The sequence below is a fragment of the Tympanuchus pallidicinctus genome, unplaced genomic scaffold (genome assembly GCF_026119805.1).
Source record: "Tympanuchus pallidicinctus isolate F22 unplaced genomic scaffold, pur_lepc_1.0 scaffold8, whole genome shotgun sequence".
Classification (NCBI taxonomy): Eukaryota; Metazoa; Chordata; class Aves; order Galliformes; family Phasianidae; genus Tympanuchus; species Tympanuchus pallidicinctus.
The window spans coordinates 52,990,903-53,016,597 of record NW_026294802.1 but is presented as its reverse complement, the minus strand read 5'-3'; the positions used below and the strand labels follow the sequence as shown (position 1 = coordinate 53,016,597).

General features: G+C 55.0%; 1 protein-coding gene across 2 annotated transcripts in view; it reads right to left on the bottom strand.

Annotated features, from left to right (window-relative positions):
- The window catches only part of RXRA (retinoid X receptor alpha), a 76,427-nt gene extending 51,692 nt beyond the window's left edge, over positions 1-24,735 (bottom strand). The window contains exon 1 of one of the 2 annotated variants that reach the window (XM_052668061.1): positions 24,382-24,735. In XM_052668061.1, coding sequence (XP_052524021.1) covers positions 24,382-24,409 — 28 coding nt within the window. In that variant the 5' untranslated portion in view covers positions 24,410-24,735. Of the gene's footprint in view, positions 1-4,418; positions 4,517-24,381 lie in introns of those variants that run through there. The other variant, XM_052668062.1, reaches the window with a different exon arrangement.
- Between the last annotated feature and the right edge of the window lie 960 nt (positions 24,736-25,695).

Genomic DNA, 25,695 nt, shown 5'->3' with positions numbered 1-25,695 from the left:
CAATCCTTCCAGACAGATAAAGGATTTGGCTTTGGATTGTGCCAAAGGGAGGGAGAAAAGCCGAGGGGGGTCCTGGCTGGAATGGATTGAGGAGAGGAAATCCAGAGCAGCAGTGGCACATGAGTAGGAAAGGGAAGGAGCCAGCATCCAGCACAGCCAGCCCTAGCCCTGGTCTCCCAACCTCACACAGGCATTAACCCTCTGCACTCTGACCCCAGAGCCAAATACAGCCCCAAGGGAAAAGCACAGGGCCAGGCACAGCCCAGCCCTCCTCCATCGCTGCCCTCTGGAGAGGATATAGAGAGAGAAGGGGGCTCCAGCCAAGCTGCTGTCACTTGTGATTTGTGGCATTAATATTTAAGGGCAGGGGGGAGAGAAAAGGTGACAAAGGTTGGGGACAGCCATCCCTGGGAAGTCAACGAGTGGGTTATAGCTGAAGGCAAAGCAATAATGCTGATGGATCTGAGGAGCTGTCTCTGCAGGAAGAGGAAGAGGAGGAGAACGCAGATGACGAAGGGTGACAAACAGCATAAATACACCCCAGTTCTGCACGGCTGCTTCACATCAGATTTGCACGAGGATGCCATGGGGGTCTGCATGGAGGGGTTACAACCCTGCACCGACACCCACCCATAACCCAGGGGGTTAACACCAGGAATAACTCCATCATCACCACCTGGAGCCCTTGAGCTGCTCATGGTATGGAAATCACCCACAGGTGCCTCGAGATCACTCCATGGCACTGCTACTGCCATCTCAAATTGCCCCAAATTGCCAGCACCATCCCCAACCCGGCACTTCTCACACCTCCCAGCAGCACAAGCCATGTGCCCCTGGCACTGAGCCACCACCAGCCCCCAGCACACGCAGACAGGAACATTTTTCTGGGAAAAGGGCAATTTAATTATCCCATCTTCTGTTTCGTGACAACACAGGAACACGCTGCTGCTCAGCCACAGAAAGCTCCGTGCAGACAAATAGCATCACTGACAGCAACCCCAGCACCAGCACTGCCGGGAGATGGATCCCAGCAGGGGCTGCACGGAGGTGGTGGGGACGACAAGGTTAAAACAAACACCAAAGCTCTGGGCTTTGGAAGGAAAGGAAGCAGGAAAAATGCTGCGCCGTTAGCACATAAGTTAAAACCAACCCCTCGTGTGCAAAGCGGCCACCTGTAGATACACCAAAATACTACAGACAGCATCACGATGGCATCCAGACTGGGAGGAAACCTCACGGGATGGGGAAACAGGAGGAAACATCTCTCACCTTCATAAACCAAAGCAAGTACGCCTCAGGCCTCCCCATACATCACTGCCACAGTGCTGTGTGCTGTGTTTGTTGTGACAGCAGCTTCGTTAGCGCCCAGCTGCCCTCCCCGAGGACGTGGTGGAGACATCCTAATTAGGACGTTAATGAAACTCGTGGGCTGGAAGGGAACAGGTGTGGGGCTGGGTGATGGAGTGTTGCTGCGGGGAGCTGCAATGATGGACACACAGCCCTGGCTGATCCCAAAAGGAGGCAGTTCTAGGGGAAAAAAGTGCATTTTGGCAGCAGCCGTGGCTTTCGGAAGAGTCCTGGATGCGCATGGACAGGCAGATGCCAGAGGGACGGGTTGCTGCGTGCTCTGTCAATGTCCCACTGCAATCCCTGAGTGCCAAAAGCTGCAGGACAATAGCTGTGACAGCAGAAGGGGACTTTCCAACCTGGAAAGTTTTTCCCATTGCAAAAAATGCACAGAAGGAGCATGGATTTCTCCCTGCTCAGCTGAGCCATCCGTGCACACCAGCAGGGCTCACAGCTACGTCCCGGAACTGGGAAGTTCCCATGCCCTGATTGCAAAGCCAACAACACCCTGAGCAACGAGCAAGGGAAAACCAAAACAAAATAACAACTTTTCAAGCGCATCCCTGGTGTGGTGCTCAGCGCAGAGGGCACCACGGGGCACTCAGCCCCTTCTCACACAACAGGAGCAGTGACAGCACCCCACAGTAAAGCTCTGACACCAGGCTGATGACAAAAGGCATTCCTTGGGGAGATCTGTTCCCTCGTGCTGCTTTGGGGCACAGCCAGGTCTGGTTTTGTTTTTTTTTCCACAGCCCTGGTTGGCTCTCAGAGGGCTGCACGGTGCTGCCTGGCACACCACGGGTTAAGCTGTAGGTGCTCAGGGATGGGCACTGCAGGGCGCCCTGCACCCCTACACCTGTTTTGTGCTGTGCACCACTCATGTTAACCTGCTCTGACGGCTGCGGCCGCAGGGTGAGCACAGCTGCCCCTCACCACGGCAGCAGTGACACAGCGAGCTGCAGGGCAGTTGTGTGACACTGCTGTGGGCCACCTCCCTGTGCCCAAGGAGCCAACACCTGAGCTGCCAGCATCCACGGGGGCTGAGGATGCGCAGGTCAGCGCTCCCATCCATTCCCCGCATCCCCCGTGCCATGCCAGCAACTCCAGATGCAAACGAGGCCACCTCACGGCTGGCTACCCAGCCCCAAAAATGCAGCTGTCTGCTGCACCCCCTGCCCCTCTGCAATTAATTATCCCATGGTCTGAACACGCACAGCCCCAGCTCCAACAGCTGCCCTCACTGCAGGGTATGCAAAGGGCAAGGAGGAATGCACCACTCGAACCAGTCCGTCTGTCTGTCTGCACACCCACCCCAGCCAGGCACGTCCCCACGAGGCGTCTGAAGTGGAGATGAGCAACAAGAGCCCAGACTTCAAGGATGTCTGTGCGAGAGGTCAGCTGGGATGTTTTTCTTAATGCAGCCCATTGTCAACATGCAAAAAAATGTGTATCTGATATGCTGGGGACATTTATTCCTGACCCTATCTCAGGAGCAGCAAAAATGCAGATGACTCAGCTCCCAGATTATCTGCAGGAGGATGTAAGCACATCTCTGGCTCTTCCTGGGCAAAAGCTCAGAGCCGCCTTCACTTTTCTCCCCTCCATGTGAAACTGTCAGAGGATATATGATGTCTGGCTTCTTTGCTAGAAATACACTCTTCCCCATCCCAGCCCTGCAAAGAGGAGCTGTTAGGGGGGACCTGGGGACCCCCTGCCTCTCTGACCCGAAGTGAGGACCCTCACAGCACAGTGCTGCTCCCCTTCTCCCTCTGCTTCCCTTCCCCCCATCACCCACAAGATGGTTTCCAGGCTTCCCTTCTCTTCCCTATGGCAACACAAACTCAGCCAGGAAACCTCAACCCATTAAAGCAGCTGCGGCCACACCGCAGGGCTGCCATCAGCCCACTGCCACCTGACACCAGCACGGGCCACGGGGACATCCTTGTGCCATCCTCAAAGCATTCGGGGAAAGGACGGAGCCATGAGTGTCCAAGTGGGAGGCCATCAGCACAAGCCACGTGAGGGAGCATCCTTCCATCTGCCCTGCCCAAACAGCACAGAACAAACCCTTCAAGGGCAGAGCGCAGCACTTCGCCAGTTATTGGGGGTCAGCAACTCACACAACCCCACGCCCTGCTGCCTCAGCACACTGCTGCAGAGGGCTGAAGCCCTGCTTTTCCCCTTGCAGCAGCCAATGCGTTCCTCTGGGGTGACATCCATCCCCTCCCCTCCCTCCCAGCATCTCCAGAAATGCCCACACCGCGAAGCCAACTGTGCGCCATTCAGCCCTCATTTTTGATTGTTAAAAATTCATTAATGAGAGCAGATTGGTATTATAGCGCTGCCTTAATTAAAGAGGGCTACGGAACAGCATTTTAAATAGCAATGTCATTTTCTAATTGACACAGCGACATTATCAAGAAAAATACTTAAACAGAACTTGAAACCGAGCTGGTTGCTTCTGATGGCAGGGCTCATTTGGGCTTCAATTTTTAATCTGCTCATGAAACATTTAGGGGTGAGGAAAGGGATAACGTTTCTCAGGGTGTATGGTTTTCCCCCCCAGCACATCCCTCCTGAGCTGCAGGCTCCCAGGTGAGCACAGGAGCAGGGCAGCTGCACAGAACCAACCCCAGCCCCACAGGGGGATGCCGGGCCTGGGCTCACCCTGCAGCAGCTGCTTCTCACCCCACAGAGAAATGCCCTACTCGTCACTTTCCTCACCACGTTGCTTCTCAGACCCTCTTAAGCCAGCCCCTCTCACACCATTGCCCTACACCAACTCAAATCACTGCTCTGCGTTGGTGCCAAGCAGGCACAGCACCTTCCAGCTGCCTGTGTGTGCAAAACGTGCTGCATGGGAGCTTCCTTCAGACAGCTGCCTCTTCATCACCAAGGGTGTAAGTCTGGTGCAGCAGGGCTACGCAGTGGGACACGGCGTTTATAATGCAACAACGTGATGGAAGGTACAGCTATAGTAGCAAGGTGGCACAATCCTATGTTGCAGAAATAAGAACAAGCCCCAGTACAGCAACCACAGATGCAAAAATTAAAGAACAAATTTTGCTTACCTTTGGAAGGCCTCAAGCCTCCAGGCAGGGATCTCCAGGAAAAAAGCCCTCGCTTCCACAGCCAACCCTTAAATGAGGTCTGGGCAGGGGTGGATCCTGGCTCCAGCCCTTCTGGTCACTCAGTGCATTGAATACACCTGAGCTGCTCTAGGTCGGCCCTGCCTTCCCACCAGGTGCTCAATTGCTGCTACAAGCCCTGACTTAGCATTTCTGCTCCAGCACTGCTCCAGCATTCCTTAGAGCATCCTCTTCAAAGCCATGCCTGGACACCCCCTCCCCACCTCTTCTGTGCTATTCAGGGTTCTTTCCTCCAGCCTACAGCCAATCCCATGATTTAACAGTATATCTCCTGCTTTCCATTCAGAGAAAAAATTACAGCCCAGCACCGCTGCAGCAAACCAGGATGTGCTCCCTGCAAGCCACGTGCCCAGTGCCAGAGATTTTCCACTGGTATTAGTGGAAATGCATGGCATTAGTCCACGCCTGCATTTCACCAGCATAGATGGAGCCAGACAGAGTGAACTCATCTAACAGCCGTCCCTACGCCAAGTCCACTGAAAGCAGCAGTGCTGCGCTTTGGCCACGGAGCTCGGTACAAGCACAGGGGCAGGGTGAGCCAGAGGACAGGTTGCTCCGAGGCTGCTTGCAAGCTTTTCAGTGACCTTTCAGAGCTCAGAAGCAGCCTGAGACCTGCACTCTGTTTCCCTGCTCGCCGAACTGCTCCTCTTCTGCAGCATCCCACGTGGAGCAGAGCTGGGATGTCGAGGTGCCAGCAGGGGCTGCCCACTGCGCCATGGGGCATCACGGAGGTGACAGCGTGCCCAAAGGATAAGGATACCCCACTGCAGGGTGCCAGTCCGACCCCATCTCCGTGCCACCACCACCCTGCATCCCGTGTCCCCAGCTCTGTCACCTCCCCACTGGCGCAGGGAGGGTGAGGCTGCCCAGCTGGCTGGCAGGAGATCTGGCCAGGCTGTTTAATCAGGGAGAGCGACTCGGCCGTAATTTCTTCTGATCAAGTATTACAGATGCTACGTTTGGAGCCATCTGGCAGCAGGCTGCGCTTCCTGCCCCTGCTTCTCGCGCCTGCGGGAGGACAGGGATTGCAGCAGAGAGGCAGGACGGTGGGGGTGGGTGCTCCAGCATGGGCAGAAAGGCAGAAATCCCCCCTCTCCCCTTCCTCCAGAGCTGCATTCTCCATCCCATAGGCAACCAGCCCTGCTGGGGATGGGATGAGGGAAAAGCATGCGAACATCCACAGAAAAAAAAAAAGCAGCAAAGGAGGGGGGTTGAGCCAAGCAATGGGGTTTCCACCCCCATTTCATACCAGGACAAGAACTGCACCCTCCTTCAGTGTGCACATCCCACCCCTATGCTAACATCACTGCTCCAACCATGGGCACACTGACGCTGCAATGGGGTGCAGCAGTGGCTGGGTGCTCCGATACCATCCCATGTGGGAGCAGAAATCCCAAGGGAAGCGATGGGGCATCCCCACCCCACCCATCCTGCAGCTCACAGCCCCTCTGCACCCCAAGCTGTGGTGCAGAGCAGGGGACACAGGGCAGCTGTGTGACCCAACAGCAGCTCGCTCCCATTTACAAGAGCTGAAGCAGGAACCATCACAGTGTTCAGTGCATTAAAAATAACTGAAGGAAAGGACTCTCCTTTCATTGCTTTCGACAGAACTGGGTCTTGGTCACGCCGAGCACCAGCCGAGAGCCATCCGGCACCATGTGCATTCAGGTGCAAACCAAAGCAAAATGGGCACACAGGTAACTAAGGGACCACGGGCACCCGCCTTTCCTGCACCAACCTTTGCCAAACGAGGCAGCCAGGCAGAGGATGCCATGGGAAATCAGCCCTGACCCACATTTCTTTGTGAACCACAGAGAGTTAAAGGCCGGCTGAGGCCCCGAAGCATGAACTTTATGCATATGTAGCTCATGTAATACAATTATACATTAATATATAACTAACAGTCACGGTAATACAACATTACAGTAGGTAGATTATCCCATCTCCTGTAATTTATTACTGTTATTTGTAATCCATTAGTGTCCAGAGCTGAACTCGGGTCAGAGTGCAGTGTCCTGGCACACTCGGTGACAGCGGGACGATGACATCCCTGTGCTGTGGGGCCGCATCCCACGCTGTGCCACCAGCAAGACCCAACCCAATGGGGCTGCCTCCCCATGGCACTGGGATCCCCTCACCCCACGGCTTTGGGGCTGTGACCCCCAGCACCGTGCAGCCCGCATCTGGGACATCGCATCGTTATTACGGCGGAGGAATTCCAGTTGCCTTTGAGGGGAAGGAACAAAGCCTAACTGGTTTCATGCAGCCGCCAATTAATCTTGATCGACACCACCCTCCATAGTGAGTCATCCACCCGAAGTCAATTTACATTTTTATTAAATCACACAGGAAAATTAGAAGCGTTATTACTTCCCTCCGATTCAATACGCGTTCTGTGTTCCCCCACCATTCAGGGTGTGGGAAAACATCCCGACCCTCCAAGTTTAACCATTTCTATTCCTACACAAAACCTGGAAATAGATCGGCACGAGGGCAGTGGAATAGAAACCACCATTCCCCAAAGCTGGAGCATCATCATATCCCCATCACTGGCACATCGATACTCATCACCAACGGATGCCATCCAGCCCCAAAACCAAATCACAACACTGCATCAGCCTCACTGCTACAACAGAAGCATCACAACTCAGCATCAATTGATTTATGGGCTCCACACGATGCAAGCAGATCTGTGCATCAGCAGGAAATGGACCTCCTGAGAAAGATAAAAGAATGGGTGCGTGCCTGCAGATGAGGAGATATTACAGGGCTTCTCCATGCTTGTTGTGCACGTCTCCATGGGTAGTTAGTGGGGTTAAACAAGACGAAGGGTCTCCTCTAACCACTGTAATTAAGATTTGCTGGAACAGAAAGCCCCAAAGCTCCCACCTTCATCCTCCTGGTATGGGGATGGAGAGTCCCTGCACTGGAGAGCACTTCATCTGACTCGGTCAGAAGATCATTTCTCAAGGATGAATGCTCTTACGATGAAAATATTTCTCAAGGATGAACACTGTTTGCTAAGTCCAATCAATTCCGACCGCGTTTCCTGTGGACGGAGCAAGAGGAAGGAGGAGAATTTCCATTTTGTGATTAAAACCCTGAAGTTCTACATTTTTCTTCTCCATCAGTACAAAAGCACTGTTTGAAGCATCCGTGCTTCCTGCCAAAGGGGAACGAGACTCCAAATTCCAACCATGTTCTCTGCAACCCAATCAGCTGCATCCCAAACCAGGACCAAAACCCCGCGTGGCGCCCAGGGCTGCAGAACCCACAAACCCATCCTCATCCCTATGGCAAATCCATCACCACAGCTCTCCAGACTCCGCATGCTGCTGCACAAAAGCAGGTTTTACTGAGTCTTATTAAAATAATAGCAAGAATTTGGAGTGGAAGACGAACAACACGTGGCTGGATTCTGCTGGATCCCACGCTTTGCCCCCCAGCCCCAGCACAGCTCTCCCATGGATGCTGGCTCACACCCAGGGCAGCACCCCATCACCCCACTGGGCACACCAAAGCAGCCTTCTCATGCCCCAGGTTCAACATGGGCAAACTCCCCAGCCTGATTCAGCACTGCCCACCAGCAAGCAACGCTTCAGGAAGCACACGGCTGCTCAAACCCAAGCTGCAAGCCATCAGTGCTCCCCCAGCCCATCCCCAAGGAGTGATTCCCAGCGAGGGAATCCCTTCCAAGAGCAGCACCACACAGCCTGCATTTCCCAGGCTGCCTCCAAAGGGCCTTTTGCAAACTCCCCCCGTGCCCACTGCCTTTCTGAAGTCCCGTTTTTCCACTCCACCACAACCCCCACCAACCCCGCCTTCCTCGTTTTCCTTCTCCGACTGCTGACCCAGATTTCATAATGAATGAATCCACGCAGCGCTCTTCAGACTTTAATTATTTTTTCACTTTTTCTCATCATACATTATGCATCAATAAGAGGGGGGGGGGGGAGTGGGGGGTGGGGAGAGGAGGCCAAAAAGAAACCCACACAGCACAATTAATTTCAGCTTGAACGGTTAACTCCTGCCTATTGCTAATAGCAAAAGTGCCTGCAAATTGCAGTTCTTATTTTAGACCTCACGTTAATGGCGGGGATGAAAACAAACAGTTTTCAAGAGGCTGAAAACAACCAGTGCATTTCTTCACACAAACTGCTTTGCCGGGCTCTTTACAGGGAGAATCCATCATGCGTCAACCCCTTCTTTCCCAGCATCACCCCATACCTCCATCTGAAATCCCAGCCCTGCCCTGGGAAATCCCAGCACCAGATCCCCCCCCCCGGCTGTCATCCCAGCCCCCCACCCACACAAGTCCCAGCAAAAGAAAACAAACACACCAAGAAGGGCCCCAATCAGATCCCTCCGCCGTGTACTGAAAACACCTTTGACCCAAATTCCGGCTGCAGGATGGAATTCCCCCCTCTGCGGGCACAGCGCTGGGGTGACAGCAGTGTGTGTGTGTGTAAGAAGGGTAAGCTCCCCCCACAGCCCCCCACACCTAACAGCACTCGGGTGCCTTCATTGGGTACAAAGTGGCTGTGATTTCATACCATCACATGATCCGACAGCAGCCCACCTCTCCCTCCCCTCCCAGGTGCGCGGTGAAGCTATGGGAGGCGCACGGAAAAGCATCTCCCAGCACAGCCAGCCGCCTCCAGATGAGCTGCAGGTTGCAAACCCGTGGAAATTGGGGTTGGGGAAGGGGAGGGGTGGTTACAGGAGAGCTTTCAACCTGAAGAAAATGGAATCACACAGATTTCTCCCCTGCAAAAACACCCAGAGAGCGACGCTGTACCGGAACGCATGCCTCGCATTTTTGCTGCCTGTCGGTTTGCAAAGCGGCTCGCAGCACCATCCAGCTTTGCTATGAGGAGAACGGCTGGAATTACTCTGCTCTGGTCACTGGGTTGCAGCTCAGGAGCCAGGTGAGGCTATGGGCACACAGCCCCACGGCTCAGCAGAACCTCAGCTGCAATATCCTCTGAATTTGTCAACACCTTTGCAAGAAGTTTCCTGGGGAGCGGGGAGAAAGGAGATTACCAAGTGCTGACAAGCCTGCAGGATGCTGTCAAGACGCCCTGCTCGCTGTCAGCCTGTGCTCAGCATCATCCCAGCAGAGCGTGGATCCTGGCGATGCCACCCAGGATGGGGCACCATAGGGCTGCATCACCTGCACCCACCAAGCTCCCCCTCCTCCTGGCAATGGGAACCAACAACCCTCCAGGAAAGCTGTTTTTGGAGGCTGCTGAATTTTTCTTGGCACTGCTCGGTGCGCTTTGCATTCACTTGAAAATCCCAAGCATTTTAATATAGCCGGAATATTTGCTTGCAGGAGGACTTAGCTACCCACCAAATGCTTCCCAACCTCTGCAGAGCCCCCCCAGCTGGGGATGGGGACACTGAAACAGAGCACGAAGCCATGCTGCCCAGTGCTCCCAGCACCACAGTGGGGTGAGCTCCCCCAGCCACCAGCAGCTCACCCTGTCCCTCTGTTGACTTTGGCTGCGTCCTTTCCTAGGGGCATCCCTCCCTTGGCCTGGGGAAAAGCCCTTTCTCCCCCCCCTCCCAGCGTTTCATCTATTTTAAGATCAGAGACCTAAAATTAGCCCCGCTCACACAATGGGGCCCCAGATTTAATCCCTTCCCAACCATAAGCCACCGTTTGCAACCTTCCTGCAAACTTCTCCGGCCATCCAAACGAAGTAAATAAATAAACAAACTGGAAACCACCTGAGGGCCAAACTGTTCCATTTAAAAATAAATGTACCCACACGACCACTGCTGCCACCCACGGCAACGTGGCATTCTGCTGACATGGCTCAGAGCATGGCCACAACCCAGGCCATTCACCACCAGCACTGCCAGCTCTCCCCTTGCAAACCTTCACAGGGGAGCGGAGAGACGCTCAGGCTGCAAAGCTGCATGTGCAATTTGCTCCTCCACGCTCACCCTAACCGGTGGGGTAATTGGACGGACCTTGCTTAGAGCAAAACAATTAGTTAATATTTGTTAAGTGCCCTGGAGTTAATTAATTGCCATTGACTCATTAGCTACACTTCAGCCTCCGTGCACAGCTGGAAGCCATCCCTGCACGGCACAGCCACGCACAGCTCCCTGCCCACCTCCCTTCCATAGCCTGTATCCCCTTTCCAACCCCAGGGCAGCGGGAGCAGAGCAGCTCCCATCCCAAACCACAGCAGTGATGCTCCTGGAGCACAGTGCAGCCCCCTGGGATGGATGCGAGCAACGCAGGTGTTGGCCAACCCACCCTCCATCCCTCTGCAGAAAACATTATTTCACCCCAAAGATATCCCCACGGTGAGACCCTCCTTGCTTAGCAAACCACCACGCTCCTAGGGCACCTTCCCAGGGACAGAGCCACGTGTGTCCCCATCCCGAGCACCCCAGGGGGCCGGCAGCAGCCCAGCACACAGAGCTGGCCAACAGCAACAAACTCGTGTGCGAAAAAACTCGGTGAGGAAGCAATATTCAGCTTGACTCTTCCCAAGCTCCTACTGTAAACAGCGCCGCGGATGGGTTTGTTTTATTTGTTTTCATTAGGAAAACACAGCCCGGATGGTCCTGCTGTCCTCGTGGGGGGAAGCGAGCTAACAGCACCACAGAGCATGGCAACCCTATGGAAACACAGCCTGCACAGCTCACCTCAGCCAAAGTGCAGCCCCAGAGGTGGCACACAGGCGACCTGCGGCAGCTGGGATGCAAGCAAGCACCTGGGGATGGATAAATCTCACATGCTGGCTCCCAATGCAGCTGTAGCCAACACAGTTTGTGGGTTAGGGAGAAGCCTGCTATCCCCACCTCCCAGCCTGGGCGGGTAGCAGCATTCAGCCCTTCCTCCATCTCGGACAGCACTAAGGCAAGCAAAGCCCAAAGCCGAGACGAGCTTCAGACACCGCCGAGTTAAAAATACATATTTTTCAGACAAAAGTTCAGTCCCCAAATGGGAAGAGAATCCAGGAAAAATGCAGCAGGCCCGGCTGGTGGCCGGCTTCCAGCACCTCCCTTCGGAGGAATCCGCCGAGGAGTCTCTGCTAATCCGCCCAGGACACACCAGCATTTCTTCCTTGTGCACTGGGGCTGGGTTTTCGGTTTTTTTTTTCCGTCTGCTCAGCAGATTTGACATTTGCTGGGGGACCGAGCAGGGGCACCGCGCTTCGTGTCCCTGTCACAAAGCCAGGGGCTGCAGGTAGGGAAAAGCAGCGACAGTGCAACAGCCTGGTGCCACTGCGAGCGCTATACAAACCAACAGTAGCAACTCTGTGCCTCGGTTTCCCCTCCCAAAGCAGGAGCCCATCCTTCAGGGCTGCAGAGGGGAAAGCCTCCCCCCAACTGCTGCTCAGAACAGCTCCTGGAGGAGCACGGCTCTGTTGCACAGCTCTGTTCATCGCATGGCTCTGTTGCAAGGCTCTGTTTGTTGCATGGTCTCCAGTACTTGTCAGGGTTCCAGCAGAAACCCTGATTTTCAGCAGCTCACGTGTCAGAACTCCCTGCTCCACGCCAACTTCTCCAAAAGGATGTCCAAGCCCTGGTCTCATCCCAAAACAGAGGAAAAGAAGCAGCAGTGGGAGCCAGTAATAAACATAAAGATGGTAACAGTGCGGGCAAGAGGATGGAACAAACCTGTTCCAAGCACTGTTCTGCAACTGGATCCTTTATGGATGGTAACGGGACGGGACACCGTTGGCATCACCTCCTGTATAGGTTTGCTCTCCCCAGAGAGACAGAGCAGCCCAGATTGGGGCACACAGACAGGCATGGCCCCAGCCTGGTCCCACACAGCCCTATGTTCCCCCCAGGAGCTGCCGCCAGGCCAGCACTGCCCCCCCTCCCAGTGATATGCCCACGGAGGAATTTGCACTTCATTCTTTGACACCCGCTTTAATTATAGGTCTCGAGTTGGCTTCGGTCTTTCACAAGAGCCTGAGCTAATTTCCTGATCCCCTTTCCACGGGAGGGTTTGTGAGTCACTCGCTCCTTCTGTATACAAACAAAGGCAGGGGGGGGTTGCCAAAACCCTGAGTGCTGTGGGCTGCCCCAGCCCAGCATGGACACCAAACCTCAGCACTGCCTTCCCCTGCAAGGAGAGCAGCAGACAGGCAGATTCAGGGCAGGAGGTGACACCTGACATCCTGAAAGGCTCGTGGCACGCAGGGACGCTCCATCCTTGCCCACTAGTCAGTGCTTCCTATTCTCCAACAGCAGAATGCTGCTGGTCTCTCCAATCCTCAGTCAGAAACCAACTCCTTAACCGCAGCACAGTATGGACTTCAGCTGTCTGAATGTCACCGTCACTCAGTTCGAGGAGGCAGGGGAAATTCTCAGCAGCCACGTGAACCTCTCTGGTCTCCAAAAGCATCCCCAAAGGCAGTGCTGCTCACACTGCACGGTGCAGCTCAGGGCACAGGAAAGGAACTCTGAGCTCGCAGCCCCGCGCTGCCCTTGTGGAGTTTTTTTCACCCCAGTCATGAGACAGGGCGGATGCAGCTCAGGATAAATCATCAACCACAGCAACAGGACAGAAGCAGGAGGCTGTGCAGGACCGCTGGTGCCTGTAGTTCAAAGGGAGCCCATTGGAGTCAACGCTTCCAGCTTTATGGTGGAGGCCTTCCAGGCCCTCTGCAGGGATGAGCATCCATCCTCGCACAGCATCTCCCCTTTCTTTTTCCCCAGCCCCAGAACTGAGGGTAGAAGGGGAAAGAAAATCCATACATGTCATTGCTGAGCTGCAATGACAGCACGAGGAGAGCAGTGGGGCACAGCCTCCCCCCCCAGTCACAGCTCCTCTGAGCCAATCCTCATCCATCCCAAAAAAGCATCCTGCAGAGGGATCAGCCCAAGCTCCGCATCCCCACGGGGTCCCTCCATCCCTAGGGCAGCTCTCAGAGGAGGGATGTTCCGCCTTTCTTCTCTTGCAGGATTAGACACACTTCTTTTCTCTGGTTGCTTTTCAAAGGAGAAGCTTTTTATCACAGCTGATCCCCGGGGGGGAAATCTTTTTCTCTCACTCCTCCTCCTCCTCCCTCCCTCTTTCACAGGGGGGTGAGGGGAAGAAGTTTGCCTTCATCTCAATCTCTTTGCTGACAGGCACTAAGGACGGATGGACGGATGGACAGACGGATGGACGGACAGACAAGGAACTGGGTCCCCACCCCTGCTTGCTGTGGTTTCCCTGAGAACACCCAGCAAAATCCCAGCTCCTTATTTCGAAAGCCCAAAGCCATTGCAAAAGCCACCCAACAAACGTTGGCTGCGCAGCAGCAGCAGCTCCGAGCGGCTGCAGGTGCTCCACGCTCACCTACCTGCTCCCCCCCTGCTTCCCGCGGGCTGCAATTCTGCTTTCCAATGTTAGATGGATTTCTCTCCCCCACCTCTTCCTGACTGCTGCGGAACAGATCAAACCAAAGAGAGGAAACCGACACTTGGAGCTGGCAAAGCTTTAGACATGCACAGCTATTTTTACGGGCTGCTCGCATGCTACAAGTGTGCCTAAGAGTGGGGACTGCAGCACGAGGGGCTCTGCAGACACTCAGGGCTGCCCACAGCCATACACACCCCAATATGGAACCCCATTGCATTGGAGCCTCCGAGCTCTCCTTGCTACCACACCAGCAGCAAACTGTGTGGATTCTGACTGCCGGCCCCACTTCAGCTTTTTCTCTTTATTTTTAGGCATCCCCTTAAAACTATAGAGGAAATCATCCAAAAGAAGTTTCTTCACCCGGCCTGTCAGCTTGAGGAAGTGAAATTAAAGCAGGACAAAAAAGAAAAAAACCTGAATCCTAATAAATCACACATCCACGCACACCAAATTGGAGAAATCTGGGCATGCCTCCAAAGCCAAGTAAATGGATGATAAACAAAACAAACCTAGCTCTACCCAGCAATAAAGGCTTTCACGTTTGGAATGTCTCACCCTGGAATCGCTTCCATTGACGGCACAGCCAGGGGAAGCCACTGGGCTCCCATATGAAGCTGTGCCTCCCCAAATCCACCCGGACCTGTGATGCCAGCCCAGTGCTGAGCTCCGAGCATCAGCATCCCTCCCGTGCTGGCCCCGTGCCCTCGGAGCTGAATGGGGCCTTTCTGCAAAGAGCACTGAGGCTGCAGGAAAATCCTGCCCAGCCTCACCCAGAGTGGGGAGAAAGGGGCCTGGAAATGGCAGCAGTGCCCTACAGCTCGTGGGAGCTGTGCTCTGTGCACCCCACAACATGTTGGGGGATCAAAAAACAAAGGGCAAAAAGATTAAGGGTGAGGATGCTGGAATAACCCCCCTCCACACAATGGGAGAAAGAAAAAGCAGCAGCAGGTCTCCTTTTAAGCTTTAGATGCTGATTCCATTGATATGGATGCAGCACAGCCATGCCCACCTCCTGCCCACTGCACGGGGTGAACCTTTTCAGAGCATGCAGCAGGAGAGCCAAGGGCAACTCGCAGCCCTGCAGCAGGGCGAAATGATGGAGAACAGCCCAGTGCTACAGCTGCAGCCTCCTCGTGCCGCAACCAGACTTTGGGGGCCCAACCCACATGGCACAGCCAGGCTGAGAGCCGAGGGGCTGACAGCACAGCCAGCAGAAAGCAAGATGTGAGACCACGCAAGGACACAGCGCGAGCATCCCTCCCCTGCCTGCACCCAGCCCTGTTCCTCAGCTTTCTTCCCAGCACAGATGGCCACGAAACAGTTAAAGTTTTCCCAGCAGGGCTCTCTGGTTAAAAGTCCACCGGGCATTTTCCCATCGCGGACTTTAGCCCCAGCACACAGCCACGATAACACAGCAGTGCCACGGGGCAGCTGCGGGATGGGTGCTGCCAAGGTGGGCGTCCCTGGCAAAACACAGGGCAGGAAACTGCAAACCAGGGCGCAGAGCAACGTGGGGTTTTAAAGCAGAACGAGGTCGCACAGCTCTGCTGCAGAGGAATGGCAGTGCTGTGGTTGTGGGGTGTTGGACACCCTACCAGAGCCCCAGTGACAGCACTGCTGCGGTGCTGCAGCCTCTCTGCCACCAGGGCTGCACATACCCTTCTTTAAAAGCTGGGTGACGTAATCAATCGGTATTTATAATGCTGAAAACATCCCAAAGCTCCATCTCTTCCAGCTCCCAAGCACACTGTGTACTCTTAATAAAGTAATTGCAATGATGAATAGCTCCTTATAACATTCCTCTTCTGCAGCTACCGACGGGGCTGGGAGTGAGAGTGAAAGCCTTTCTCCTAACTCTCCTCCAAAGCACATGCAGGATTTCACCTTCTCATAGCAGAACATACACTGAAAGTCTGGAACACATGAACTCCTGCTCCCCACCCCAGCCATCCTAATGCCTTCATAATAAAGTCAGCAAATCACTGCACGTCAGTCCCAGCCCTCAGCTCCCTGGTGGGAAACTCAGCCCACCCAATGGGGTCAGTGACAAACGCTGACTCCACAGCAGCTGGGGGGGTACCTGCAGCCCCCAGCCCCACAGCTCGGGGCTCCTTTCCCCAGGTTTTGGAGCAGGGCTGTGGGTTTAATCATTTGCATGGAAGTCCTTGCGTGCTTGTCCTTTCCACACTGATAACTATAGGACAGGCCAATGCTTTATTTTTTTGGTAGAGTCACTTCTACCTGATTAATTTGTACTGTCCCCCCCACCAGCTGAAGTTTCCCACCCCATGCAAAGCCTTTAGTCCCACCCAGGGAATCAAAAGACTTCCTGAGCCCACATCAGACCCTGCTCTCCAGGTGCTTTCCATGCAGCCTCTGCTCCCAACCCCTTATAGCAGAGCAGTGGGAGAAGGGCATCATTCATCCATTGGACTGAGCGGGCGACAAATACAGTGGGTGACAAAAAGAGACCTGGGGCCAACAGGTCCAAGCAGGAGACCTGATGGGAACACAGATCAGCCCTGCTGTGCCTGGGCTCACGGGATGTGGGGAGGTGTGTGTATCACAGTGCTGCTCCCCATGAGAAACCCCTGCCCTGCAACAACTCCTGCACACACCCGGAGGCCTCAAAGCTCTGCTGCAGAACCCAGACGTGGCGTTGCCTCTGCTCTCATGGTGCAGCACCCAGCCGACCGGCCCAGGAGGAAAAGCAACAGCCTTGAGCAAACCAAGCACCCGGGCTCAGCAACCCTCCGGTGACCCACAGCCTCCCGTTCCCACAGGTTAAACCTGCCCTACAGGTGGGGCCCAAAGAGCTCCGGATGGGAACTGCTGGTTTGCCCTGAGCAGAGGCTGAAAGCTGAGCGGGATGCACTGCCCCAATAACCAAAACAGGGCCAGGTCCGACCCCAGAACCCCAATGAATTAAATCCACGTCTCCCAACCCTATAAGCAGCAAAGAACCCCGCTGGGAGGAAGCAACGTGGGGTGCAGCAGCCCCTTGGTGCACACGGGATGCTCTGAGCCGGCTGGGAGCTGTTTAGATAAAGTCTCTGACATTTGCAAACAATGGGTATCAGCTGGCCCAGGGCCAGGCTATCTTGAGCAGGGATCACAGCTAAGCCTCCCTAAGTGCTTAAATGGGGGCCCCCGCAGGTATCCCTCCCTACAGCATGAATTCTTCCCCCAACCACAGCCAACACTGCACAACTCCGCGTGTGCAGGACAGACTGGCAGACAGAAGCCTTCCCTTTGCTAGGACAAGGGACTTAGGGCTGCCTTGTGTAGGACAGCTTCCAGCCTGGATAACTGCATCGTGCCCCACATGGATAGCAGCATCCCCCAAACAGCCCCACGGAGGCACAGGACAGGCACACTCATGGTACAAAGCATTAATGCTGCCCCGTGCAGCACAGCATGCCCACAACTTGCTTAGGTGTGCAGAAAACTTCAGCTTCTGACAGGTTTACCCTAACAGGAAGGGAGCCTGGGTGGCCCGTGTAGGTACAGGAAACTCCTTTCTATCGCGCTCATCGCTCCGTTTCCTCTGGATTTCTTTAACCTTTCACTCGAGCCCTGATTTATGCCTTCACACTGATTTTTTGCATGCGTGCAATTCCATTTCCCCTCCTCTCCACCAGCAAAAAAACACAGCGACACCCCAACGCCCACCCAGAGCAACATCTGCAGAGAAACCTTCTGAGGACAGATGGCAGCGTGCACACATCCCTGCGTTCCAAAGCAGGGACTGTGGGGACACAGCCCTACAGGACACCAAGAGGTTTTTTGCTGCAGCCCAACCCCAAAAAGCAAAGCATGGATTTAAATTTGGATGGAACAGCCTCGCAACCAAGCGGAGAGGCAGCTTTCGTGCCACCTCCATGTCCCCTAGGTGGGGGGGGGGGGGGGGATTAGCAGCTTGTTTCCAGCCTGGGAGAAATCCGGGTGCAAAACGTCAGACAATGTCAGGAAGCATATCAGCTTCCCCGAGCTGACAGAGGAGAACGTGCCTTTGCTGAGGTTAAAGGCTCCGGGCAGCATCCGAGCACCGAGAGAGAGACAGCGCCTGGGAGCAGGGCAATGGATGGGGCAGGAGCACAGTGCCACGCTTCAGGCTGGGAAGCAGAAGGAGAGCTGCAGGGTGAGCCAGGATTGCAGCTCGGTGTCATTGCCACGGCACCAGGCTGGTCTCCTGCACAGCCACCCGCTCACAGCATCCCGGAGCCTCGCGCTGCACAGCAGGGAAATGAAGTTGCAAAGGTTATCGCTTGGGTGCTTGGCTGAGCAGAAAAACCCACGCGGGAAACGAGCAGGGAAAGCAGAGGGGGTTGGGGAGCAGAGGGGAAGGGGTGAGGGCTCAGCATGGCCCCATAGCCAAAGAGAGGGCACGGAGCTCAGCCACACCACTGCGCTCCCACTCCAAAAGAGATCCTGGGAAAATAAATGCTAAGGCTGCTCTGAAAGTTTATCTGTTCTCACGAGAACGGGAGCGAGCGTGCCTGACTCCACCATAGAGATGTCATTATTTTCATGCATCTGCCTTACCCAATTTTATTTAGTTGCTTTCTGCACCATTTCATGCTCATTCTGCTGCTGAGCTAGACAATTGCTTTATAACTCTAGGGTGCAATTTCACTGTCTGTGAGCCACACGCACGCACGGAGCTGCACCTCCCTCCCTTCCTCCCCGCATTTGGGGGTTGCATGGAAATGTTTTAATTACCCAAAAAAAGAAAAATCAAAAAACGAGAGTGAAATTTAAATTACAACACGGATAACTGTGAGGTGTCATACGGGGGGGCGGGGGAAGAAGAGCCGGACAGCAGCAGCTCCCCGTTAGGAAGGAGGATGACAAACCAGAGGATGATTTTCTCTCTCATGCTCAGCGAGGGCCGGAGGGCAGAGAGCTGTGAATCACGCTGGGTTTTACAATCCATTGAGAGCCACACTTGAGCAAGTGCAGGTCAGGAGGAGGGCTGGATCTGCAGGTGCCGAGCTGCCAGCCAGCCCCTTGCAAAGCACTCCAGCTCCTCACCCTCAGCTCCAACCCCACACCCCAAGCCACGTTGAAGTGCAAGGAGTGGGAGCTCCGAACCCAGCCAAGCAACGTGGGGCTGCGCACATCCCCAGCGGCGAGCACCTCCGGCACAACCTCTGCTGATACGCCGCTATCTGCCACCAGCTGCAGCGTCAGGGGCCACCGCTCCTCTGCGCTCAGCCTCCCGCTGCCGATAAAGCCGATCCTCTTCCAAAAACAGGGCACCAAAACGAGGAGCTGGGAGGAGCGGGGGGTTGCTCCAGCACCCAGGGGGGAGACGCAGGGGCTGCTCCTTCTGCGGGCCGCCTCGTGCCAGCCCTTCCGCTCTTGCTTCACCGCCGCCGTTGCCTCACCGCGCTCTGCAATGGGGACGTGGGAGCCGCGCTGCCCACGAGACGAAATCGCAGCTCCGCAGCCCACAGAGTTCACAGCAACAACAAAAAAAAAGAAAAAAAAGAAAAAAAAAGAAAAAAAAAAAAAAAAGAAACTTTCCGGCAGCGCTTCACCCGTCGGCCAAAAATGGAAAAACAAGAATGAGAGACGGGGCTGCCTTCACATCGCCAGCTGGAAGCAGGCACGCACCCGGCCCAGCACTGCTGGCAGCCCCGCTGCAAAGGATTTGCCGTGGAGCTGTGGGGCTGCCCCTCGTCTCTCCCCCCTCCCCTTTTAAGTCAGTGCAATCTGAAGAAAGCCAAGACTGCGCAAAAGAGGAGAGCGTGAGAAGTAAGGAGCAGACAGGAATGCCGTTCCTGTTTTATTGGTCGCAAATACCAGGGCTGCACCTTTTATCTCCTCGCTCCGCAGCGATCTCGCACCCGATGCAACATCAGGAAAGGGTCACAGATCACACAGGACCCAAACTCGAGGTTCAAACCACACAGAAAATTGGCTCTGATGGCCCCAATGCCAGCCGTTGGGAGCTCCTGCAGCCCCACAGGGCAATGAAGCCACCAAAGCAGCTTTCCCTTCACCACCAATGCAACAGTGGAAAGCAAGAGACTGATCCCAAAAGCACTCCGGGGGATCAAGTTCCCAATGTCTCCTCCCATTGGGACGCACGGGAGGGCAGGAGGAAGGGCAGGAGGAAGGGATGCAATCCTTACCCTAACAGAACCAAGACTTGGGGTGTTGCTTCTTTCCCCACTTGGAGCACTCAAGTGAAAGCTTCTCCCCACTCCCAGCCCTAAAAGCCACTTGCATTGGCCACCTGAACCTCCAAGTGACCATGAGCCCAAAGCAGACAAGCACAGCCCGATGGCATCACCACCGCAAGGCCAAAGCCCCCCAAAACCCCCAACAAATCCCACCTGCCTCCATTCCCCACCCAGCCCCATCCCAGCACCCAACCCCACACACCGGGCTGGGGGCCCGGCAGCCCCAGGTGCAGCCTAAAAAACCCAACCAAACAAATGTTTTGTGCTTAAGAGTGGTCTGTTTGAACAGGATTAGTTTTTAACTCCACGTTAAACAACATTTCAAAGGGGGGGGGGAGCAGCATTCGGGTTTTTATGTGAACTGTCTGCAGGCGAATTGCTCTCTGTTTATCCCAGACGACACCTTCTATTTCCAAATGCTCCTAAAATCTCCGGTTGTTTCACCTTTTCCTTCACTTTTTCTAAGCCAAACGCAGTCTGAAACAAAAATAAGGCCAATTCCCAGAGCCGGTTCCCATTTAACAAGCGGGGCATTTTTCGAGGCAAGGTCTGAAAATCACGGTGCATGCGGGGATCCTTCTGCAGGGGTTTTTAAACCCTTATTTGCAATATGATTTCATCTGCTCCGTGCTGCCTTGATGTTCCAGCAGCCTTCGGAGAGACGCAGCCGCTGCTCCTCCCTGCAGGCACAGCTTTGCTTTGAGGAGGAGGAGGAAGGGGGGGGGAAAATAAAAGCCCAGCAAAGAAGGAAACGTCAGAAAGCAGTTCTTCGTGTGCGTGTCAAACGTTCAAAGTTATTCCGGAGTCTCCGTGTAATAAAATACAGCAACTCCTGACAAAATCAATTAGAATAAAACCACCCGGGCTGCCTCCTCTATTGCTTTGTGGCTGGGCTGAAACGAGAGCCAAGCTGGGCCTGGGTGGGAGCAATGAGGGAACTGCCAGCACTGACCCCACATAGAGCCCCGAGCATCCCTCGGCACCACAAATGGAGGACAGGGTGGGGAGATGTGCTGGAGATGTGCTGGGGATGGGATCCATGCAGCAGGATTAATGAGAGCCCCACTAGGTGACTGAAGTCCTGGGGAACAGCCCAGCAGTGCCCTGCAGTGATGCGAGGTGTCCCAGCTGCACAGAGGAGCCAGGTTAATACACGGCATCGCTAACCCCTCGCCAACAGCAGGAGAGGTGTATGATAAAGGCTCCCAGGATATGTACAATAGGAGGCCTGGGATATTCATCACACAGGGCCTCAGATTATTTACGGCAAGAGCAACGCAGAGATTCCAACTTCAAGAGCCTAAAGGGAATCCCCGCTCACACAGCCCGATGCGTTGGGACGCTTTGGGACAACTCAGGACCTCAGGCAGCCCCCACGCCACTGCACAGACACCCTCCACCCAAACCCTGGTTGGTTTTTAACCATCCCACAGCCAAACCCAACACTCACGGCGCACGAGGATCCAGCCCTGCACCCAGGGATATCAACAGAAAGGTTTTTTTTAACCTGTTTCTCCATCAGCGTTCACTTTTGCCCGCCAGATGTGGGTGGGATGAAGGCAGGGCGTATTTTCCAGTGAAACATTTGGATTGCCCCCTCGTTTTTGGGTTTTTTTTCCTTCAACGGGAGCAAAATGCCAACCATAATATTTGCAAGGAATAACTAAAATTCTGCGGCTTTCACTCCCGCTCTCCTTTATACAAACAAAATGCCCCAAACACGAGGAGCACAGATGCTCTCTCCTGCCCAGCAGGACAACACAGAGTAAATTCAGGGACCCTGCAAGGGTTTATTTCACCATCACAGCCGAGATTCTGATAAAGACAACAGTTCCTTCCTGCCTTCTTTTGCATGTGTCAGTCAGGAGAGGTCGAGCCCTGCACTCGGACAGCTCTGAGTGTGTCTGTTCTTCATCTCCTGATCCCACAGGGACCTCAGCACCGTTCAGCATCCCCCAGAAAGGGGCATGGTGATGCTCACTGGGACGCTCACCCAGGCAGTGACACCGTGTGCATTGATCCTATTTTCCCATTTCCCTCCCTATGGGTTTTCCCAGCAGCTGCAAGGAGCAGAATGGGGGACAGCACACAGGTGTGGGTTCCCACTGACCCAACCCAGCACCTTCCACCTCCTCGGGAGCAAAGAGAAGGAAGCAACGTAGGGATTGCAACAGCCATGGTGAGCCACGCTTTTACTCAGAGATTTGGGAAAAGGCTGCTGCCCAAAGCACCGAGCTCTGCTACTTTCACACCCATCACCGACCCAACCTGGCTGCAGCCATAGAACAGCGGGCACCAGGGGCTGCGGAGATGCCTGGGGATGTGGAGCCCTGGCAGGAGCCTCTGCCCAGCGTCTGCCACCCGCTGCTGAGGTGAGCAGCAAAACGAGATCCTACTATTAAAAGTGCCCGGTGCTGGCCACGTTTCCACCCATGACATCAGCGGGGTTATCTGAGTCTAACCAAGGGCAGGGCTTGGCCACGAGCCCCCATGCCGTTATCCTTTTTAGGCCAAACTGAGTTGAGATTTTGATGGGGCCACGAAGTACCAGAGCCCGCCTTTGACCCCGGCCGCTCCAGAAAGGCACCAACCATCCGAGCTTGGCTATTTTTTGCCCAGCTCCCAGCCACTGCCCTGGCAGAGCACCCCAGTGCCATGCAAACAGGAGTGGGCCCCTCTCCATCCCCTAGCTCAGGGCTCAGCACGGGCTCCACATGCTCCTTGCTCTCTCGAGCTGCCCACAAGCTCTGGGGCTCTGCCCGTCCCCAAGCTCAGAGTGAGACCCAACTCTCCCCTTTCAATCTCAGCCCTCAGAGCCAAAGCTGAGGTTTTCAGCAATGTGCGACCAAAGACCAATGGATAAAGTTGGAGAGGCTTTCCTGTAGCAAACCCCAACAACGCCCTTCCATCAACTGCAAGCCACGTTTTCCCCCTAACTTTGCATTTCTTGCTTACAGTCTGTCACCCCATGCTTCACCACTGTGCCCCCCTCACCTCCCTCCCCACCACACACACACTGCATTTAGAACTGAGCAGACCAACCCGTTGTTTTTCACTCACACCAGCATGCAAACCCCCTGCCAGACAGCAGCAAGGTGACACACGCTGCTGCTCCCACCCCCCTCCTCCAACATGACTAACAGCACAGCATGCTACCAGCATCCACAGCAAGCCAGGCTCCCCAACAAAACGCATGCACATCACCAGGGCCTAATCCTGATCACCCCACTCAGGGTCCCTCACCAACAACAGCACTGAAGGAAATGCCATAACTTTGGGCAGCCAGCCTCACTATTAAACCAACAGTGTGGGCACAAATGGACACTATTTGAGGGATATGTGATTCTGCATCCATCTGCTGACCCTATAGCAGGACTGGGCGGTTTTTTTTTGAGGGGGGGGACGGGACCATGCAGAGAGATGGTTTCAGCCCCAGCACCAACTTGGGAGCAGGCAGAGCAGCAGCACTCCGCTATCAGCACAGAGCACTGCACAACCGTGATTCCGGGGGCATTTCGGTAAAAACAAAACCCAAACAATCCCCCTTTCCCACCCCCAGCCCCTCCGTTCCTGAAGCCTCAGCACTGATTTAAAACCTCAGCACTGATTTAAAGCCCCGCCGGCCGCGCTGCGCGGTGGCAGCGATGCGGGCTCGGCCCCAATTCCTCCTCCCAGGGCTCGGCGCCAGGCGACTTCGCTAAAAGTTTGTTCTTCCCCCTCCCCGAGCCCTGAGCTCTGCAATATCGCTTCTGCTGAACGCCAGACGCAGGGAGGCATTCGCCCTTAACAAGCCAAGACTTGACTCCAGCACCGAAACGATGGCAAACTCCAGCTGGAAAGAGGGTTGAAAATGGAACTAAAGAGAGGAGGAAAAGAGAGGGGGGGAATATAATAAAGAGAGAAACGGAGAGAGGAAAGCAACAGCCGAGACAGCGCGCTGCCAGCCTCCCACCCCCCCACCCCCCCCCTCCCGCAGCACGGAGACCGGGCAACCAGGGGCTTCCCCGTTTGAAAATACCGCTTGCGCCGCCTCGCAACACAATAATAATAATAATAACAATAATATAAATCCAACCCGAGAGCGCAGAAAAGCACCAAGTCGGCAGCCGGATGGAGGGGAGGGGGTGGGGGGAACAGCCCCCGGCTTTCCCCGAGAAGGGGCGCAGCGCATCCCGGCGCCGGGGGGGGGGGGAAGGCGGCAGCTCCGGAGGCTGTTTGCGCTCTTTTCTATTTTCTGTATTCCCTCCCCCCCCTTCTTCTTCTCCTCCTCCTCCGCTGTAGGAACGAAGCAGCCGCTCGGAACCCAACTCACCCAGTGGCAGGAAGTGTTTGGTGTCCATCGCTGGTGCTTAACTCATGCCAAGGGGCTTCGGTGGAGAGCGGCGGCGGAGGCGAAAAACACACACACACACACACACGGCGCGCACAGGGGAGGAGGAGAGCGAAATCAAAGCGAAAGGGGAGAGGGAGGGGGAAGGGAGGGAGGGGAGGAAAAAAAAAAAAAAAAAAAAAAAAAGAAAAGAACACCCAAGGGGGGAGGAGGGAGAAGAGGAGGAGGGCGAAGAGGAGGAGGAGGAGGAGGGAGGGGAAGGCGAAGGCTCGGCCCGCACGGCGGCCCCGCGCAGCGCAGCCGCGAGTTGTGCAAACTCCCAACAATGTAACTCCGCCAGCAGCCGCCGCGCGGGGCCAGCGCAGGGGGGTGGGGGGGGGGGGGGAGCTGAGCGCAGCGCCCGCCCCGCAGCGCCCGCCCCGCAGCGCCCGCCCCGCAGCGCCCGCCCCGCAGCGCCCGCCCCGCAGCGCCCGCCCCGCAGCGCCCGCCCCGCAGCGCCCGCGCAGGGGAGAGGAAAAAGGGAAAAAGAGGAGGGGGAAAAGGGGAGGGTGTGAATACGGGGAGAGGGGAAGGATGGAAGGAATTAAGAAAAAAAGAAAAAATGAAAAGGGAGAATTAATAGGCAAAAAAAAAAAAGAAAAAAAAGGAGGGGTGTAGAGAGTGGGGAGGGAAAGGGAAAAACTGAGGGGGGGGAAAGGGTGGTTAAAAGTGATGGGGGAAAAAAAGGGGGAGTTCAAAGTGGGAGTAAGGGAAATTGAAAATGTGGGGAAATGGGGATTGTAAATGGAAGGAGGGGGAAATTGGGGGTGGGGTGGGAGGAAATGGTGAGGGGAGAAATGGGGGAATTGGGTTGGGTTGGTGAAAAGTGATGTGGGAGAAAGGGTGAATGGGAGGGGGTGGGGGAGAAAGGAAAAATGGAGGAGCGGGGGGAAGGGGGAAAGGAAAGATTAAAAGTGTGTTGGGGAAAGGGGAAAAAAAAAGTGGGGAAAAGGAAATAAAAAAAAAATGGTTTGTGAAAAAGGAAAAAAGTGTCAGGAAAAGAAAAAGAAGAAGAAAACAAAAGTGAGGAAAAGGAAAAACTAAAAGCGATAGGGGGGAAATGAACATTAAAAATTAAGAGGTGCTGGCCAGGAGGGAGGCAGCCCCAGGGTGGGGGCATCTGTGGAGCACAGAGAGAACCCCACCAAGGCTCCCCCCCAGTTGTTGCACCCCAGTGGCCTTCAGAGCACGATACCTTGGGGTTTCCATCGTGGTGAGCCAATGAACACCTCTTTGCACACTCTCACACACACACCC